This window comes from Mytilinidion resinicola (genome assembly GCF_010093595.1).
Source record: "Mytilinidion resinicola strain CBS 304.34 unplaced genomic scaffold BDZ99scaffold_11, whole genome shotgun sequence".
Classification (NCBI taxonomy): domain Eukaryota; kingdom Fungi; phylum Ascomycota; class Dothideomycetes; order Mytilinidiales; family Mytilinidiaceae; genus Mytilinidion; species Mytilinidion resinicola.
The window spans coordinates 1,585,367-1,603,734 of NW_022985447.1; the positions used below are offsets into that span (position 1 = coordinate 1,585,367).

Genomic DNA, 18,368 nt, shown 5'->3' on the forward strand with positions numbered 1-18,368 from the left:
AATTCCATCATCATCAGACCGAGACTTCCATCCCCACAGAACGGCAGTTCCCTGATGGAAAGCGGAGTAGTCCGGCCCTAGGTGCGGCCTGGTATATAAGGGCCGGGACCTCGCAACCAGCTCTCTCGTCCTCATTCTCTCATCCAATCCCGTGGGACATTCTCACATCTCAAACTAAACTCTTCCACTTGTTTAATCTTCTTGCAGCTCGTTCAAGATGCTCGCTAGCGCCATCATCCTCGGCCTTGCTGCCAACCTAGCTACGGCCGCCGACAACAACCAGATGTGCGACACCTACGCCTACAGCACCGACTGCAAGACCGAGTCTGCTTCCTACTGGCAGCAGGACGGCTACCTCTTCCAGGGCGTCTCCGCCTACGTCTGGCCATCGTACAACTCGTACAAGCCATTCGAGGTCGAGGAGCAGGAGAAGGAGGCCAAGAAGCAGGAGCAGATCGCCAAGTGCAAGGCCGCTCACCAGTCCCCTACCCCCACTGCCACTCCCACTCCTTCCTGGGGTGGTGAAAAGAATGGAGGCGAAGAGAAGGGCGGCGAGCAGTCCGAGCAGGAGAAATGCGAGGCCGAGCACCAGGAGGACAACTACCCAAATCTCGTCCCCGTCTACCGCTGGAATCGCAAGGAGTCCGGCGACTACTACTTCACCACCGACCCCAACGACCTGGGCTCGCCCTACGGCTATGAGTACGACGGCCAGAAGTTCTTCATCATCCCCGATGATGACGATTCTACCAACCTCGAGGGCCAGAACGACGTCGTGCCGTTCTTTGAGTGGTACAATGCCGACTGCGGTACCCACTTCTACACCACCGACCCGGAGGGTGAGAATGCGGTCAACCACGGCTTCAAGTATGAGCACATTTTGGGCTGGGTCCGTATCCAGGAGGGTGAGGGTACTGAGCCGCTTTACCGCTGGTCGAAGGAGGCTGAGTCTGAGGACTAAACGTCGGTGGGAGACAAGAACTCTACGAAGGAATAAAGTGAATCGGCTATCAACCGTCAATGGCTGCAGGGCGCTCAGCTAATTCGACGGATTTTTTGGATGTTCATACCCCGCAGATCGTCATCACTGAAGCCATAGGAGAGCTCACCTGAGCTGCATTGTCAAGCAGAAGGCTGGATGGGGATCGGTATTGCGGGAGACGATGGGGGGGTTGGTGTACCTAATGCTTGGCTTTTTGAACACGGGGTGTTATCCTGTACTTAATAATGGATTGTTGTTTCGTTAGAGACTGGTGCACATGACTTGGACTCGTTCTTACTAACTAACGATTTTGATCGTGAACTTGCACTGCTGTCTACGATGAATACACCACCTTTCTATGCTTCTCCACCCGAGGCATTGGTGAGTTGTCTTACTGCTTCACTGCCTCCTTCCCTCGCGGTCGCACCCCTCTCGCGTTGACTGACCTATTCTATCTCGCACAAATGCACAGGCCACGCTGCCACATCACGTGATCCGAATCCCTCAACGACATCCGACTATTAGAGTCATTAAGACGAGGTGTAGGTTTTGGATTTCATCGACATGTTGTGCGACGAACTTGGCGCGATTATCGCTATTGATGCTCGTCACGGCGTCGTTTATCGCCATATCAATAGCTGTACTTTCTTTTTCATCATTCTCCGCAGAGATCAGTTTGGCTGTCCTAGTAGCCTTGGTCTCTCTAAGCTCTGCCTTCTTTGGTTTTATCACGGTTTCAAGTTCGACCAGCAGATATTTTTTTAAGTCATCCATATCACGCTGCTGCTAGGCTCGGAACATCGACTGATCTTTGTAATCACTCTTATGTCTAGCGCGCCCCAGGTCAATGATTCTGAAGCTCGGCGTATTCATAGATCGGTCTGTTGGAGGAGAAGATAGCGGGCCCGGTTGTATGGCAATGTTGCGGGGGTATACAGAGCCATGCATGAAGTGGGCGTCATGGAGCCGCTCGTAGAGGGCTCTGATCTCATTCTCGGGCATTGTTAGCAATCTTATCAAGCGTGTTGTTTGTGGCCAATGAGTAGTGAGAACTCACATCCATACCACAGGCACTCTCTTCTTGCTGTTCGCCTTCATATGTGTCTCTAGGCTTTGTCCACAATCTTCCATTAGTAAGATTTTGCATCGCTGTCCCCTATTCGACCCCTTGCGATCCCACTTACAGTAGCCGTAGAACTTGGGCACAGCGGGTTGCATGACAAGATGAGGATTGCAATGTCCCTTATGATGCAGCATAGTGACGGCATCTCTTGATTTGCTATGAGATAGGCAAAGGCATGCCTCCTGCTGCAGTTCGCTCATTTTCAAAGATCCTCCGAGAATTGTCGCTTCCTTCTTTAGCATTTGGGCGTTGTTTTCGCTGTTGTGGGATACAAGGTAATTCAGCTTTGCAATCACCGCTACCTCTCCTGTCTTTGATCGCCCGTTCACGTCCACAACATCTGGAAGCCTGAGAGAAGCGCGATAGACCGCACCGTGGCCACTCACCCCGACAAGATTCCGGAACGATAGTGTCAATGCGCCTCCCCGATAATGCTGCCATTGGGGTTACGGGCCAATAATTTTCGGGACTGGTCGCTCGAACCTGAGCGGCTCGGAACCGACTTTGGGTGCTTCGAGATCCTCTGGCGCAACTGTTGTCTGGTTTTCCTGGCCTTTGAGAACGCCAGTGTAATGCGAGTATAGGGCATTAGTAGGCGAAGATTTTGTTGTATTTGAAAGCGGCTTGACCGCTTCGATGGAAGTACAGCGACTAGTGTCATGGACGAGGAGGAGGCTGGGAAAGGAGCCGTCGTTCAGGCATTCTTCAAGCTTCGTTGGTAGCGACTCGTTCTGTGGGTGCGTCTCTGGTTCAAAGGATCGTTCTTCCCTACTAGCGGGTACTTGCCCCGCGAGGAGCGGGAAGGGTTTTCTGGGCATAATTGCTGTGTAGGAGGTCGATTGTGTTTATTGAAAGCGTGATTGGAGGTGTCCCGTCAGAAAAGCTTGTTGAAGGAATTAGCGCTGTCACTGGGGACGAAGTATCGATCGGTCCGGGGGCTGGTAATGCACTTTCCCGCACGTTCAGCCCACGTTGCACAATGTCGACCTTCAGAGGTGTTACACAAAGTAGAATCTCAAGCCCGCGAATTAGGCAGCCTTTTTCGTCTCGATTTTGGAGCCGTCCCGGCTCAACGTAGCATTACATTCGTAGACGACGGCGTCAGCTTAGACAACTTACTCGTGAAGAGTGCACTCATCCCCCAAGAAAAGTACGCCTTGTCAATCACACTCACATCGTCTCTCCTCCAACTCAGTCACACACTATGGCTTCCAAATTCATGGAACAAGACTGATATCATCTTTCTCCGAGCAAAAGGCGGCTCCGCCGTTGCCGGAACGACAGTAGACGTGAAAGCATCCGTATCTCACCCGCGAACAGAAGTCTAACACCACCACCCTTCTCCGTCAACACACTTCGCCCGGAAACGAGTCGCCCAAGCTGCTTGCGCTTGGCATTATGCTGCTGGAAATCTTCTTCGGCCTCCCCATTGAAGACGTCCGGAAACCAGAGGATCTAGGCCCAAATAATCAGCCGAACGAGATGTCGGATTTCCAGGCGGTGTTGCGATGGTTACGGGAGAGGGAAGATGCCGGGGAGGTTTCATCCTTCGCCTTTCATTCTGCGACCGGATATTGTCTGAAATGCTTCGTCGGCCCCAGTGCAAGCTTGAAGAACGAATATTTTTCGAAAACGGTTGAAGCGCAGATTCTGCCTCCGCTGGAGGAGGAGATGACCTCTCTTCTTTATGGCCGCCGCGGTGATGCGTAGAGCTAAGAATAGAGACTGCATTTCATCTGGAATGGCGAACTGCAGCCAAACTGATTAATTGTGATTAAAGTATTGGGTTTTATCAAGGAGTGCACTTGTGGAATGAAGCGAAGAATCTTCCTCCGCTTTTGAAAACCGTGACGGTTGATGATCACGTGCTCGGCCATGGAACTATTCGGGGAATGCCGTGCGGGGGCCGCAACGTCTCCATCACCACACTCCTCTCAACATCACTAACATGTCTCCTGCAGCCACACCCTTCAATTCAAGCGACATTGGTCTTATGTGATAGCGGCGGTCGAAAACGTAAACAGGTGCCCGAGAAATCTCACGTTGAGATATATCATTTTTCTAGGATCCCCTAATCCCAAAAGGCGCTTCCGCCCCCATGTCAAACGCCCAGCTCTCGAGAGCCCCTTGTAGACTTATTTTATGAGTCCAGGCCCCCAGCGCTCAATTGTCCACGCTGTCGCCTTGAAACGGACAGCTGCGGGAAGTTGTTGTGCTGATGGCAGCGTTTTCGATTGTACTCACCATGACGGAGCCGTTCGCTGTCGTTGCTCTACGAGGGGGGTAGAGTTGCTCTACGAGGGGGGTAGAAAGCGCCGGGTATTAGCCTCATTGCGCCCCCAACTTCTGTGGACCCCTGCCCCCTGGAATCTAGCCCTAGCGTGTAGCCCCGCCGTTGTTGTCAAGGTTTCTATTACAGACACCAGTAGTGCCCCCAAAATCGAGCCTTCAACCGTGGACCGGCCCACAGTTCAGCTAGATGGCACGGAGCTGATACGCGGAAACTCCTTTGCTTAAGATAGCCTGCCAAGAGACGCGCCTGGATTTATCCAGAGAACACGGCACGCCCCCAGGGGCACCAACAACATCCGTAGGGCCAAGCCTCCAAGTACGGGAAGGGTGGTTCGGTTGCTGGGTTTCGTGCAGAGATCACCACTTTTCACGATCGGCGTCTCTTCGTATTACCACCGATGCGCTCTATCCGGAATGAGGCTTGGAATAGTGCAGCTGTTGGAACACGGACCCCATGCCACATGGCAGGACTCGGAAATCATTGCAGAACCCAGAAAACCACGGCCTCCCGCTCCATTGTTCCCTGCTTCTCTGCTGCTCTTTCGAAATCCTTTGCGGGCCATCTCCACTTAACAAGAACGGGAAAGCTTTGAGCCTTGGAAAATGAACGAAGTTAGTTTCTCTATCGTCTGCCCTTTCCAACCTTGGCCACGATCTCTAACACCTCTCTAGAAAGGCCAAGACACCAAAGGACAGGACGGCCCGGAGGTTTATTACCCTCAGGCCGGCCTCGAAGTTGTGCCAAAGCAAGACCAGAAATGGGCGCACCATTACGTAGAGCCAGTTCATCTTGCGCCGCAGACGCCACAGACACCGCAATATCCGCCGCAATATCCGCCGCAATATCCACCGCAGTACCCTCAAAACGACAAAGAAGCATTACCACCGGCAGGAAAACCTTCAAAATTACAATCAAAGCGGAAACTTCTGAGTATAATTGCCCTAGTTGTTCTGATCATTATCGTCGCTGTGATCGGGGGTGCTCTTGGAGGGACTCTCCATCATGTGAAAAAGAAGGCCAGTGAAGCAGCAAGCTCCGCATCCGCAACGGCGTCTCCTTCCGCTACATCTTCACCGGCGTCAACTGCGACTCCATCGCCGACGACAAAGCCCCGTGGTATCCGAGAGAACTCACCTCTTGCAGTCACTGGATGGGTCACTGGCGATGAATATTCTATCCGCACCATCTTCCAGAGCGACGATGACATGATTCAATACTCAGCATTTGAATCCACAAACAACGCTTGGAAACAGACTTCGAACATTACGAAAGCAAAGGCCGGAACGCCATTTGCTTTCACCTCGTTTGACAAGAAATGGTACGGGAATGATGAGTCAGTACGTATAATGACTCTAACTGGTTTAAGTTGTCTTATCCTAATCCTTCAAACTCCAGGTCATGCAACAGGAGCTGTTCTATTTAGACTCAAAGAGTAAGACATCATTTGCTTCGCCTTGCGTTCCTATCACTAATAGTTCGCCAAGGCCAAATCAGCGAATGGAACTGGGACTCCACAACCATCTCGGGGAGTAGCGGCAGTTTAACCGCCTATACAGTCGCCACAGGCTCCGACTCACATCTAGCATCGTACTGGCCTTTCATCATCTATCAAGATGCTGGGCTGAACCTTCACGAGATTGTTTACGACTGCACATACCCTGGATGCTGGAGTAACCGCTCCTTGAACATTTCGGCCGCAGATGGGAGCAATATCGCCTTTCTACCTGATGAGCAAAATCTGCAGGAGATGAACCTGATCTACGAGCGAGATGACCACAAGATGATGAGCCTTGCCCGCAACACAACCTCAGGATCATTCAACACCGGTATGTACTCCCGCATTATGTAAACCGATCTCGTTGAAGCTCATACAACATGCAGCCTCTGCCTTCAGCGTCTCCCTCCCCACAGACGCCTCCATCGCTGCCCTTTCTGTAGTCCGTCCCTCTTCCTCCAACACCGCGCTAAACACGTACATCCTTTATCAGGATAGCGACGGGACCATTCAAGTGATATGGAAAGACGATAACTCAAGTTGGAAAGGTCCCTCTACGTTTCCAGCTTTCGCGAATGCCGATAACGGCACCAGCATTGCGTGCATGACCCAGGCATCATTTTTCGCGAATGCGCCGTTGCAGGCAGACAGCCCGCTGAGCAGGTGCTACTTCCAGGCCGGTGGTGCGTTGAGAGAAGTCAGATTAGACGGAACGGATTGGGCAGTCGTGGGGGATGTAGATGTGGTGCCTTGATGCTCTGAGTTTCGAAGCATTTCATTCGCGATTCTTTCTAAGAGACTGCTCAGGAGTCCCAAGGGTACCGCCCACACATTGGGGCGAAGCAGCTTAGCATGTGAGCGACTGGCGGAATCCGTTTATTCTTTTTCCTATGTCCCTCTTCGCGATGGTTCCATGAGAGAAGATAGAGTCCGGGTGTTTGCATATCCGCGTTTGGCCAATTTACTGCTGTAGTACTATTTCATAGTTACACTTTTATTCTTCCCCGTAATCATACCTTTCTACCGGAGCGCACGACATCACTATGGGCAGGGCCCAGCTAGCAGATAGCCTGGTGATGAAAAAGAAGTCTGGTCTCTACTGCATGAACATTTACATTGTGTTCGTATATTTGCGAGACAAAAGGCGTGACCTTGCTAACGACAAACGGGTGTCAAACGAACCTTGGAGACAGTTCCATACGTAATGGTGCGCTGCCTTTCTTCGTTGCGTGATGACCTCAAAGTTCAGATTTTACCTCCCAAATATTATCTCAAACTTGCTCTTCTTTCACAGCAGAAAAGACACTCAAGAGCAAGCGATATGAAGCCCGCTTTACCCCCAAAACTGGAAAAGTTCCTCCCCAGCTCACAACTACCTACAACCCTTCTAGTTTCGGAACCACACACGTGTACATAAGTGCGGGACATAGTCTACAGTGGCAATTCCCAACTTTACGACACAGTATTGCCAAGCCAGCATCTAGCATACCTTGAGAATAATAAACGCCTCACGCACCACATCGTAAAGTCGCGATCGGACGAGCCGGCAAAGTTGTTACGACACGTGCGGGTCTACCCACCCATCGAGAAAAGTCTGCTAGGAGAAGAGTCTAGCGTTGCATAGCTCTCTATCAACTTCCTCAGCCTCGCTGGTATCGGGTCGCATGCTGCGGTGTACCGCGCGCCGCTGGTGCTTCAGGAGCGGAACGCGGGGCCGAGTGCTGCGGTGACGGTGATGGCAAAGCTGGGGTATGTGAATCATCCGGAATCGGACGGCGACGAGGAGAAAGGGGATGGCACCGAGCATGGTAGTGACAACGAAGATACCGGGCAGGACTCCGACTGGGAGGATGCTTGTGAGATGTTGAGGGATGAAGCAAAGACTTATACAAAGCTGATGAAGGGGATGTCTCGCACATTGATGGGGGGCATGAAGAAAGTGAAGCGCAAGAGCCGGAAGAATAGAAATAAAGAGAAGGGAGGGAGTCGTGAAGAGAAGCTGGGGCGGATTGAGCCTATTGTGCCGAGGTTCTATGGGTACTATGAGTGGGAAGGCAACGCGGTCTCCGAGGAATTGGAGAAAGCTAGCAGAAAGGAGCTGCCTGATTTAGGAAAGGAGCAGAAGTGTGGAATTCTGCTTATGGAGAATTGTGGGCGGCGATTGGGAAATCCATATGGCCACGTTTTGGAAGGAGTATAGCCTGACTGGATGTAGGTCATCTTTTTCCGTTCCCTTGCGTGCTCTTCTTCCCTGGTCTTCGTGTTTACCGTGTTAGTAACGGTATCGGCAAGCTCTACGACTGACTCTATATACAGGGATTCGCTCATATCTCATCATATCCGCGCAACGTCATTGTCTAGCCGGGTCCGCTGTTCGAACCTCTTAGTCGTCGCTCCTTGGAACACCCCAGCTTTCGAATTGTAGACCTGGGGCGCGTCGGGCATTGGACAGATCGTGTGGCGGGTCGATGCTTGGGAACGTGGAGAGCGCCGGAGAGGGGATGTTACTAATCTCTGCGATCATCTTGCTACAAAGATTTAGGAGACGGAGGAACTGGGAATAGTGGAGATGGAAGAGTAGGAAAGCTAATCACGGAGGCTGGAACAAAAATACCATCGACGTGTTTGGCAGTCACCTTGCTTCGTGTTTCTTTTCTCATGCGAGTGAATTACCAGAGTCAATGACTAAATTAATTCCAGGAATCTGACCTGCGCATATAGCGTAGAATGTGAATCGTAGTCTTAGAAGTCAATCCAGTTGTCCTACAATGCTCTTCGCACGTTGATGCAATCGTCGATTGATGATGAATTTACTGTGAATCATGATCCCCATCGACTAGCCCTCGTAACATGGCCGTGACGCTGAGACAATCACAAGAACCCTGACATGCTGCTGAGACTTTTCAAAAATGCTTGAACTCTGGTGTTGAACTTGTCAAAGGTGGGCGATGGTCTCCTTAAGATTTTCACGACCGGAACTGGGATTGATTTCTATTGGCCGATGGAAACATGGCCCCACATGCGGAATTTACATGCTTTACTCACGTGCAGCCGTCTCACGCCAGTGAATATAGCCCGCGACCTTCGTCCAGTCGGGATGCAGCCTGATTCTCTGGATCCCGAGAAGTCCTAATGGTGACTCCACTTCGAAGGTTATCCCTCTTACTCTCTATGACTGACGAACATTTCCATTGGCTATATGGCTGACTGTCCGGCATTACTGTCCACCCCCGCAAACGCACCTCCGCGACTAGTCCGCACTCGATCTCAATAGCTGTAAATTCTTTGACCGCGAGCGAATTTTGTTGAATTCATTTTTTGTCCTCATCTATTCATCTCTGCACATATTAGCTGTAGATACGCAGCGTCACTATGCATTGGGCGCAATACGCGAACATTCTCGCGTTGAGCATTGGCGCGGTAGGACCCCACGTCCACCATGGAGAGTTCTTTGACGGCTGATATTCATTCTTGATATGTACCCCAGGCCATTCTCTATACCGTCACCTACTGCATTTACAACGTCTTCTTCCACCCCTTGCGATCCTACCCTGGCCCGAAACTATGGGCTTCATGCTTCGTCCCATCCGCCATCCAGGCTCTCAAAGGGAGACTTCCATATGCCATCAAAGAGCTCCATGACAAATACGGCGAAGTAGTTCGCGTCTCGCCGAACTACCTGTCTTACGATAGCGACCAAGCTTGGGAGGACATCTATGGACATATCAAGGGAAAGCACACCAAGACCTTCGAGAAGGACTACTCATTCTATGGTCCTACTCCATCAGGAGCGCCAAATATGTAATGCCGCTCAACATACTCGTTCAGGATGCTCGTTGATCGCTGACTTCATATAGCATCATGGCTAACGAAATGGACCACCGCCGCCTCCGCAAACTCCAATCCCACGCCTTCTCCGAAAAAGCCCTCGCAGAACAAGAGCCTTTCCTCCTTCAGTACGTCACCAGCTTCATCGGCGGTCTCCAAAAGCAAGTCACCGGCCCCGCGAAAGGCATCGTTCCCATCTCCATGTGGTTCAACTTCACGACTTTCGATCTGATCGGCGATCTCGCGTTTGCGCATCCCTTTGGCTGCATTGAGTCCGGGAAACTGCACCCCTGGATTGCTGTTACGTTTGACTACATCAAGATGATGGAGTTCATGCGTTTGACCCGCATTTTCCCGGTCATTGAGAAGTTGCTAGAGATGTTGATTCCGCAGAGCCTGAAGGATGTGAGGACTAATCATGCGAAATGGAGCGCGGATAAAGCGCAAGAGCGAGTGAGGATGCAGACGGATCGGAAAGATTTTATGTCGTATATTCTGAGAGAGAAGGGGGAGAAGGGCATGTCACCCGATGAGCTGAACGAGAGTACATTGATCTTGGTGCTGGCGGGAAGTGAGACAGTAGGTTCATCTTTTTCCATGTTTCGAAAACACTATGCTCACGTGAATCGTGATTAGACGGCTACAGTTCTTACAGGAATGACCTACTTTGTGCTCCAACGTCCTGAAGTCTACGAAAACCTGAAGAATGAGATCCGAACCGCCTTCAAATCAAGCGAAAACATGTCCATCGTATCCGTCGGCCAGTTGAAATATCTGAACGCTTGCATCGAAGAAGGCCTACGTATGTTCCCACCAGCACCAACAGCATTGCCTCGAATTGCGCCGAAAGCTGGAGAAGTCGTATGTGGCCGCTTCGTTCCTGAAGGTGTAAGTATTCATGACAAGCTTACTTTGATATGAGTTTGCTGACTTGGCTTCCGTACAGACGGAGGTAGGTGTTACAGCGTGGGCAGCCCATCATTCGAAGCGCATGTGGCGGGATCCGGATTCCTTTATCCCCGAGCAGTGGTTGGGCGATCCAAAGTATGATAGGGATCATAAGAAAGCGTCGCAGGCATTTTCATATGGGCCTAGGAACTGTCTTGGGAAAAAGTAAGATCTTCTCCATTAACTTACTGAATTTTAATTGGTGCTAACATGTTGTATAGTCTGGCGTGGGCAGAGATGCGCCTTCTAATGGCGAAGTTGCTTTGGAACTTTGACCTCGAGCTTTTGCCAGAAGATCGGGACTGGATGGATCGGAACAAGATTTTCATTTTATGGGAGAAGGCGGAGTTGCATGTCAAGTTGACTACGAGGGCTTAGGGGTCCATAGTGACTACGAATATCACTAAGGTAGTAACGGCAGCATCGACAGCACCTTTCAGTTGCAACGAGATTTCTGGCAGTCGGCTTGAAACGGCCTGTTATCCTCCTGCATTGCTAAATGGCGTCTAGTGGCAATTTGGTGGGATGTGCGGCAGTGTGAGCCGTGCCGAAAGATGTGGGCGCGATTGTATGGAATCGATCCTGCCATGATATCCTGTGAGACACGTGTACCTGTTTTAAAAACGATAGTATTGTGGTGATATTTATATTGGTGGGTTCTAGCTTATTAGTAGGAAACTCATATGGCAAAATCACAAGGTAGTAGTGTCACGAAGCTAAAGTTCAAGTTGCGCAAATAACGTGCTTGAGTGAGTTGATTGGCTGATGAGACTCATCTAGTAGACGAATGCGTGCGAGATGTATAGAACGAGAACTCAATCTAGGGTAGGAAATCTAGCTGATACACCATTGCTTATGTTCCGGGACTTCTGTCACATCAACACTGGAGCCCAGCCCCTGCTCCGTGTCCTCGCAGTATCGTAAGCGTCCATTGCAGAAATATCTCCCCAAGATACCATCCCTGCTGCTGCTTTCAACGAGCACGAGTGCAACCGGCATGAAGTTTTTGAAATCGGGCTTGGTTCTCATGTCCCCTGTAAGCCTAGAGATTGGACCCAACGCAATTATTGCCAGCGGTTTTTTATTCTCGTCGATTTGAATTCTTAGTCGACGTTTTCCTTCTTCAGCCCACCAGCAGACGTTGGGGTCGGGCATCGGCTCGACATAAAATGTAAACGTCTTCGAAAGTTCATCCTTGTGCCTCTCCTGGCCCCCTAGTATGAAGTAATATCCATAGGTTGTAAGGGGCCTGAGATCCCGTTTTATGGGAAACAGAAAGCCCGGTGATGTGAAGACAAACCCATCTTTAAATAGTCGACCGATGTCAGCTGGACCGGAGACCTCGCTGCTCCATATTCGATTACCACCCATAAGACTCTCTAGGGCCCACCGGAGACCTGGTTTCCCCATACGTGTGACGTTCTGGAACACAAGATGTTTCGGCAGGTATTTAAGTTGTTGCAGTAAGAGACGGAACTTTGAAATAGCATGGTCTTTAGGGGAGACATTGTCTCTGTTGCGGCCAGGGCAACAAGACGTTCAACGTCTAGGTCAAGGAGCGCACCTATACAGAGAGTTTCATCCGCTAATCTACTAATCGTTTTCCAGGAGACTGCTTGCCACAAATTCAGGAAGGTTTGTGCACGTCCCTCGGTGTTTTGGAGATTGGCCCTATCCTCGCCCGTGTGGCCATTGACAGTTAAGGCACTGTCTGGCCTCGATATATCTAGCATGTGCTGTTTTACGTGAGACCAGATAAGAGACAGGCTCGGCTTAGTCTCGTAGTATAGCGCCGTTGAGTTTCCAACGCTAGCGATAGGACCCGCGGCAAGAAGACCTGCAATGTCCAGGCTTTCCAAGTCCGATATGGACGAAGAGACGCTGCGCGAGAACGCCCTCCTGCAAAGTCCATAGCCTCGTAGCCACGAACTCAAGAGAAGGCGCACTGAGTATTCTAGGAAAGAATTGCTTGGCCTATCCAAGCTCCGGTCCAGGACAAGAGTAGCCAACGCATCTCGGTACACTCGGCGCATTGACATGATAGCCTTTTTGCGGGCATATTTACGACCCACTGAAACACACAAAGTATCCATCTAGAACGCGATTAGCTGGCCTTCTCCCATGTCTTAAAAGACGTGCATGACTCGATTGGCGATTGTACTTAACTGATAAAGAGGTATCAAGTTTTCCTGCATATTGCCTCTCCTATCTAACTAGACGTGGGATATCGCGATATATTTCTAGGATAAGTTCGCTGGCACGCCTCTAATATAGTGGAGGTTTTGACGGCAATAATAGGTATATACCCGTTCTTAATTATACTTCTAATACACGCTTTTTTGTAGTAATAATTCCAAACATAAAGTTCTGGCGTGTCCAAAACATAAGTTTTGGCAAATCCAAAGTATAAAGCCCTGGCAAAGAGACCCCTACTGGTCGAGGTTCACTCCCCCAGAGTAGTCTCGATCGTCGTCGTGGTAGACCTCCTCTACCCTCCCCTTTCCACTGCCTCTCTGCGTGAACCGCTGTACGTGGTACCCCGGGTTCCGCTGGTCCTCCGGGATCTCCCGCTTCTCCACATTCCCCAGGAGCAGATCGGTATTTAGGGTGGCCGCCCGCCACTGCGGATTGAGGTTCTGCGGATGCCTAACCTCCCTCCGGGCATTGGCAGGCCCTACCCATCGCTGAGGAGGATTGTAGGCTCCTCGCCCACTGCCCCGGCCTCTCTCACTGCCCCGGCCTCTCTCACTCCCCCGACCTCTACCCCCTCCCCGGACTGACTTGGACACTCCAGCAGGATGTGCCCCTAGGACATTCGGCCGAGATGCTTGTAGTCGCCGCCTATACCTAGCGGCGAAGTCAGCATCCTCAATCGAACTCACCTGCTCCGCCGAGAGAGCATGCTTCAAAGTACACAAGTGTACTTTGCAGCCGCCCTCCCGAAAAAATTCGTCATAGCAAACATCCCAGTTTGCTTCCCCATGAGGCTTGTACAGGGACTTTCTAGCCCGCCTCCACTGCTTGTCGAACGACATGGCACCCCTGCCATTCCCATACGGCCGACGTGGGTATTCCTTCGCAGGGTCTAGACGACCCGGCTGCCGCGATCCTCCACCTTGCATCGCCGGCCCAGTCGGCGCTCCCAATGAAGCTCCCGATGGAGCTCCAATTGGCACCGGAGCTGGTACCACCGCCTTCGGCGCACCCCGCGCCCACGCACCCGCCAGTACTACCGCAGGACAAGTCGGCGCAGCCACCGCGGGCTTGGATGGTGCGGCGGCTGGCCGGGAGGCACTCGTCGGTGGTTCATCATCATCCGGATGCACCAGGGCACCCATCAAACTCCGCGGGTCAAACCCGGAGTTACAACTACAGATCCATTAGCTTTTTGGCCACAGCCACAGACAACACGTTGCTTACAATCCACCCTCTCGCTGCCTTCGCTCCTCCTCTTCATCCTTATCAGTCCATCTCTTCGACCCAGAGATGGTATACTGGGGGTCGTCCCAGTCCTCAATAACCTGCCCAGGCTGCGCCCCATGACCTGCCACGTGACGGGGCTACATCAAAACATTAGCAAGGCCCGAAGCCGTATACGGAGAACGCCGCTCACCATTCTCTGCCCATCAGGCCTTATTGGAGTCCAGCCCTGAGCCGCAGCATCCCGCTCAACACGCGACTCCGGCAGCCTTAGCCGCTCCATCTCCTCCTCGGAGATCTCGCCTCTGGCAAGCCGATGCCCAAGCTCCACATTCTCCTCGGTGCGCCGAGCGAGTGTGTAGTCGGCCGCCGCCCACACAAGCTCCCCTGCTCGTCGCGACGCCTCCAGGGCCTCTGCCCGGATCTCCTCCATGTCCATCCGACTAAGCCGGCTGGCAAAGTCCTCGTTCATCGCCACGACATTCACGTCGGGCATCGCCACTACGCCACAGTCAGCCATGTCGAAACGCGGGTGCAGAGTACACGAACCATCCTCCTCCTCGTAAACCGCCGGACGCTTGCCCTTGGCGCGCCGACTCGGCCCCGCGATCTGACGATCCGACATCTATGTACTCGTTAGATACGGTGAATAGCCTGAAGCTGGTGACGGGGAAAACGTGCCTTAGAGCAGTGTGGTATAATAAAGGTGTGGGGGATATAACCCAGCAACGAGCGCCAAAACATTCGCGAGCTGCCGCCAAGCCGCTAAGAATTTGCCGTGCTACAAAATACACGATCCGTGATAAGAACTATATATACACGAAAATTAAATATATATACTAAATAAACTAAAGGTTTAAATCCGGATATATATATACTATAGTTAAAGTATTACTATAAAATAGTTCGCCTTTTTTTCGGGTTTTAGTAACGTAATCCACAAGTTAGTAGCCCGCATAAGCTAGTGGCCTACCCAACCACGCTACCGAGGCCAAATATTCCGAATTACTCCACCACGAACAAATATATTTAATGCAGCTATATACTAGCTAGCTGCCTGCCGCCTAGGGCACGTACGTGCATTGTGTTCTGTTGATTCGCACATGCTGCACCTAGGTTTTGCTCGCTGTGGCCGCTCGGCCGGTGGCTCTGCTGCCTCCTCTGCTGCCCCTTCCTGTACAGGTTGTGCACGATCGGCTGCTTCTTTACCTAATAGAATACCCTTTCTAGCTATATACGTGCGCTTCCTTACCTTCTTTTGTTTCTGGCGCTAATTCTCTATACGCAGCTTCTTATTTTCGCTTATAAGCAGCACGGCGTTTAATATTACTGTTTCGCACGCCTTAATAATTTGGCTAAGGGCCTGTTCTACTGGACTTTATAGGCTATATATACGCCGCTGGCGATAGCGCTTTAGCAGGGCTATCTGCTTTTATAGCTCGGCGATATTATAGAGTGTTTCGGCTGTCCAGGATCTATTTAATTATAGCTATAGAAAGGGGGGTAGCGGCGTATAATATCCGGCATGCAGTAATAATAGCATATAATCGGGGTTGTATAGAACTAGGCTAGTAGCTGTAAATCCCGCCTGTATATTACCTATATATAGTGCCTTCTACCTAGCCTGCCTATATATAGGTAGGAATTTATATTTATTAATATAGTTAATACTATAGCCTATAATCTGTTTAACTAGGCGTTTATAGAACCGCTTTAGCACGGAGAAATAGCTAATATTTAGGGGCTGCAGCAGATGCGATAAATATGCAGGTATATAGATAATAATAATATTATAATCTAGGTAGAATTAGTCGAATTTGGGGTTTATATAGCTATTATAGCCGTCTAATATAAGCATCTAATACATGCTAACTATGCGATTTTTTATATACTTATAGAATAGTTTTAGCTAGGTAAGGCTAATTTTATTTATTATCCAGCTATTTTTACTAATACTAATTAACTATTCCTTTAGAATAACCTTATACTAAGCGGCTTAGTATATTATTACTTTAAAAATAACTAGGGGTGGAATTTTAACCCCTATTATATTAATATATTCGATAATTATAACCTATTCTTAATTACCCGGCTGTATAGTCCTAGGCCGGCCGGCACAGTCTATTCTAGTAATAACCCGGGCAGTTGTAATAACACCTATTTAGCAGCCGGTTTTATTAAAATTCTAGGTATCTTTATTAAGAATTCTATATTATATCTTAATATTTTGCACGCGTTTAAACTAGGCCCGGATAAGTATAGAATCTTCGTATTTAGCACGCTAATAGTCGTATTTGCGATTAAATTTAGATTTTAGGTTATTATAGTAGCTAATAAAATTTCGCACCTAGTTCTAGCTAATAGTAAAAAGGGTATTCTATATAACGCGTTAGCTAGCTAGAATACTAGCTATTTACCGTATAGTAGTAATACAGGGCGGTATACTATACTAGTCTATTAACAAAATCTTCTATATAAGAACCTTTTCTTATACAGGTGTAAAACGGCGATTTTTAGAGATAGCACCGCGTTATAAAGGAATACCACGGGCGCGACGTATAACCGTTTTTCTAGGCATATTATATAGTTTTTCAACGCCTTAGAAGAATATAATTTAGCCGGTCTTATAGGCTTAAACGCCTAGAATAACTTTGCCTTCTTAAAAAATAGCTTTTTATTATTATAGTGCTGCTATTAGGGTGGTTATTAAACGACGCGTCGCGTGTTAAGTTAGGTAGGCTACTAGCTTATACAGGCTACTAACTTATAGATTACGTTATAAATAAAGCGCTTAGTAATAATAAAAAATAAATAGAAGTTTTTTAATTTAAAAAGTAAATATAGATAAAATAAAGCGTTTCTAATAATACTTCTATTTAACTAATATTTTCCTTTTTAAAAGGCTTTACTATTAGAATATATAAGGCGCTTTAGCTAAATATTCTATATTATTAGGCTAACCTTTTAGTTATTAAATATATATAGCTATTAACGTATTTTACTACTAAGCCGGCTAAACTACTAAGCCGGCTACTTTTCCTTAGTATAACTAACACTATATACGCGCAGTTAATTTATTCGTAACTAGCTATAGAACTTATATATAATATACTTAGATTAGATTTAGAAAAAGCTTTTTAATCCTTTTTATATATACGTATATTATACCTAGCCTTTCTATAGTTTTTATAGCGCTGTTAAGCTAGTAAAGCCCTATTTATACTATTTCTACTACCTACTTTTTTCCGTGGATTAGATATTCTAGATACTTTAGCAGCTATATATAACGCTGCTATACTATACTCTATTATACTGCTAGTCTAGATTCGCTTTCTTTTATAACTTTTACGCTTAGTTATTTCTACTAGTTACTTTTTAAGCTCTTTAACCCGGGCTTTAATAAGTATATTTTTATATAGTATTTTTTCGGCTCCTTTAATAAGCTTTAAGAAGCCTTTTTAGGCGGTTATTAGTAACTATATAAAGGAATTACTTACTAGCCTTAACTATAATCTAAATTCGTATATATTACTTAGGGTTTTTAATTACTATAGTGTTTTTAGTAGGGGTGCTAGTAGTAGGGTCTATAACCGTATATTAAGGCGATTAAAAACTACCTGCGTATTAATAGGAACTAATCTAGAGGCCTTAAAGGCCTTTTTACAGTTTTTATACGTAAATATATTAAAAAACGCGTTTTTAAAGGCTGGTAGAAAGCCTTTTTTATTAATATAGTAGACGCGTTAGCGTGCTAAGTTTTATATACGTTAAAAGTACTTTAGCTTTAATAGCGAGAAGTATACTATATTAAGTAGCTAAAGTATATACGATAAATACGCAGGTATATAGAGGGTAAAAATTTGTTATTTAACGTAATAATCCTTAAAATCTTAGTTAAAATAGCTTTTATAGCCGTCTAAAATTAGCAACCTATATAACTTTACCTAACGCGCCTTTATATACGTGTTAAAGTGCTTTAACTACTTAAAACTAAGCTTATTATTAGTCCAGCCGTTCTTAGAGATAGAAAGCTTCTAATTATATAGTATTTCTACTTTTTTATACTATATAGAGATATAAACGCGTCCTTTATAGATAATAAATAGTAGGGTTATATATCCGGCAGCGCAGATACTCTAGATAACTATAACCTACTTTTAGTTGCCTAGTTAAATAAAATTAGGCTTTATACGTTTTTCTAAACCTGTAATAACCTTTATTATACTAATTATACCTATTTAAAAGCTAGTCTTATTAAAGTTATAGATATTATCTAGGT

At 48.1% G+C, this 18,368-nt stretch overlaps 10 protein-coding genes across 10 annotated transcripts; 6 read left to right on the forward strand and 4 right to left on the reverse strand.

Annotated features, from left to right (window-relative positions):
* The first annotated feature begins 162 nt into the window (after positions 1-162).
* Positions 163-1,232, forward strand: BDZ99DRAFT_464023 (uncharacterized protein). The gene has a single exon (XM_033720210.1). It carries the CDS (start codon positions 218-220, stop codon positions 959-961), a length of 744 nt encoding a protein of 247 aa, XP_033576209.1. The 5' UTR covers positions 163-217; the 3' UTR covers positions 962-1,232.
* A 536-nt stretch (positions 1,233-1,768) lies between these two features.
* On the reverse strand, positions 1,769-2,923 carry BDZ99DRAFT_521688 (uncharacterized protein; the record flags this gene model as incomplete). Its single annotated transcript, XM_033725654.1, has 4 exons — positions 1,769-1,975; positions 2,048-2,106; positions 2,167-2,539; positions 2,609-2,923. The coding sequence occupies 4 exons, from the start codon at positions 2,921-2,923 to the stop codon at positions 1,769-1,771; spliced, it is 954 nt and encodes a 317-aa protein (XP_033576210.1).
* On the forward strand, positions 2,908-3,797 carry BDZ99DRAFT_534021 (uncharacterized protein). The gene has a single exon (XM_033726524.1). It carries the CDS (start codon positions 3,050-3,052, stop codon positions 3,431-3,433), a length of 384 nt encoding a protein of 127 aa, XP_033576211.1. The 5' UTR covers positions 2,908-3,049; the 3' UTR covers positions 3,434-3,797.
* On the forward strand, positions 3,007-3,905 carry BDZ99DRAFT_464025 (uncharacterized protein). The gene has a single exon (XM_033720211.1). It carries the CDS (start codon positions 3,504-3,506, stop codon positions 3,813-3,815), a length of 312 nt encoding a protein of 103 aa, XP_033576212.1. The 5' UTR covers positions 3,007-3,503; the 3' UTR covers positions 3,816-3,905.
* Positions 3,906-4,960: 1,055 nt separating this feature from the next.
* On the forward strand, positions 4,961-6,996 carry BDZ99DRAFT_445274 (uncharacterized protein). The gene is made up of 5 exons (XM_033717920.1): positions 4,961-5,009; positions 5,070-5,735; positions 5,794-5,830; positions 5,883-6,224; positions 6,280-6,996. The coding sequence occupies exons 1-5, from the start codon at positions 5,001-5,003 to the stop codon at positions 6,645-6,647; spliced, it is 1,422 nt and encodes a 473-aa protein (XP_033576213.1). The 5' UTR covers positions 4,961-5,000; the 3' UTR covers positions 6,648-6,996.
* A 426-nt stretch (positions 6,997-7,422) lies between these two features.
* Positions 7,423-8,197, forward strand: BDZ99DRAFT_534027 (uncharacterized protein; the record flags this gene model as incomplete). Its single annotated transcript, XM_033726525.1, has 2 exons — positions 7,423-8,043; positions 8,109-8,197. The coding sequence occupies exons 1-2, from the start codon at positions 7,629-7,631 to the stop codon at positions 8,195-8,197; spliced, it is 504 nt and encodes a 167-aa protein (XP_033576214.1). The 5' UTR covers positions 7,423-7,628.
* A 1,068-nt stretch (positions 8,198-9,265) lies between these two features.
* BDZ99DRAFT_499511 (cytochrome P450) lies at positions 9,266-11,385 on the forward strand (the record flags this gene model as incomplete). Its single annotated transcript, XM_033723660.1, has 6 exons — positions 9,266-9,313; positions 9,381-9,694; positions 9,751-10,300; positions 10,358-10,609; positions 10,668-10,834; positions 10,891-11,385. The coding sequence occupies 6 exons, from the start codon at positions 9,266-9,268 to the stop codon at positions 11,045-11,047; spliced, it is 1,488 nt and encodes a 495-aa protein (XP_033576215.1). The 3' UTR covers positions 11,048-11,385.
* A 118-nt stretch (positions 11,386-11,503) lies between these two features.
* On the reverse strand, positions 11,504-12,708 carry BDZ99DRAFT_499512 (uncharacterized protein; the record flags this gene model as incomplete). The annotated part of the gene is made up of 2 exons (XM_033723661.1): positions 11,504-12,162; positions 12,234-12,708. 2 exons carry the CDS (start codon positions 12,706-12,708, stop codon positions 11,504-11,506), a joined length of 1,134 nt encoding a protein of 377 aa, XP_033576216.1.
* A 1,381-nt stretch (positions 12,709-14,089) lies between these two features.
* On the reverse strand, positions 14,090-14,971 carry BDZ99DRAFT_464030 (uncharacterized protein). The gene has a single exon (XM_033720212.1). It carries the CDS (start codon positions 14,712-14,714, stop codon positions 14,235-14,237), a length of 480 nt encoding a protein of 159 aa, XP_033576217.1. The 5' UTR covers positions 14,715-14,971; the 3' UTR covers positions 14,090-14,234.
* A 2,702-nt stretch (positions 14,972-17,673) lies between these two features.
* Positions 17,674-17,832, reverse strand: BDZ99DRAFT_389819 (uncharacterized protein; the record flags this gene model as incomplete). Its single annotated transcript, XM_033715658.1, has 1 exon — positions 17,674-17,832. A coding segment is annotated over one exon (159 nt), but the record flags the coding sequence as incomplete, so codon positions are not given.
* Positions 17,833-18,368: the final 536 nt, after the last annotated feature.

Excerpts from the sequence above, each read along its gene's own strand:
- BDZ99DRAFT_464023 (XM_033720210.1), top strand. The coding sequence starts at position 218 with ATGCTCGCTAGCGCCATCATCCTCGGCCTTGCTGCCAACCTAGCTACG.
- BDZ99DRAFT_534021 (XM_033726524.1), top strand. The coding sequence starts at position 3,050 with ATGCACTTTCCCGCACGTTCAGCCCACGTTGCACAATGTCGACCTTCA.
- BDZ99DRAFT_464025 (XM_033720211.1), top strand. The coding sequence starts at position 3,504 with ATGCTGCTGGAAATCTTCTTCGGCCTCCCCATTGAAGACGTCCGGAAA.
- BDZ99DRAFT_445274 (XM_033717920.1), top strand. Across the intron at positions 5,736-5,793 it reads GGTACGGGAATGATGAGTCA|GTCATGCAACAGGAGCTGTT; the intron begins GTACGTATAATG and ends TTCAAACTCCAG. Across the intron at positions 6,225-6,279 it reads CTCAGGATCATTCAACACCG|CCTCTGCCTTCAGCGTCTCC; the intron begins GTATGTACTCCC and ends TACAACATGCAG.
- BDZ99DRAFT_464030 (XM_033720212.1), bottom strand. The coding sequence starts at position 14,714 with ATGTCGGATCGTCAGATCGCGGGGCCGAGTCGGCGCGCCAAGGGCAAG.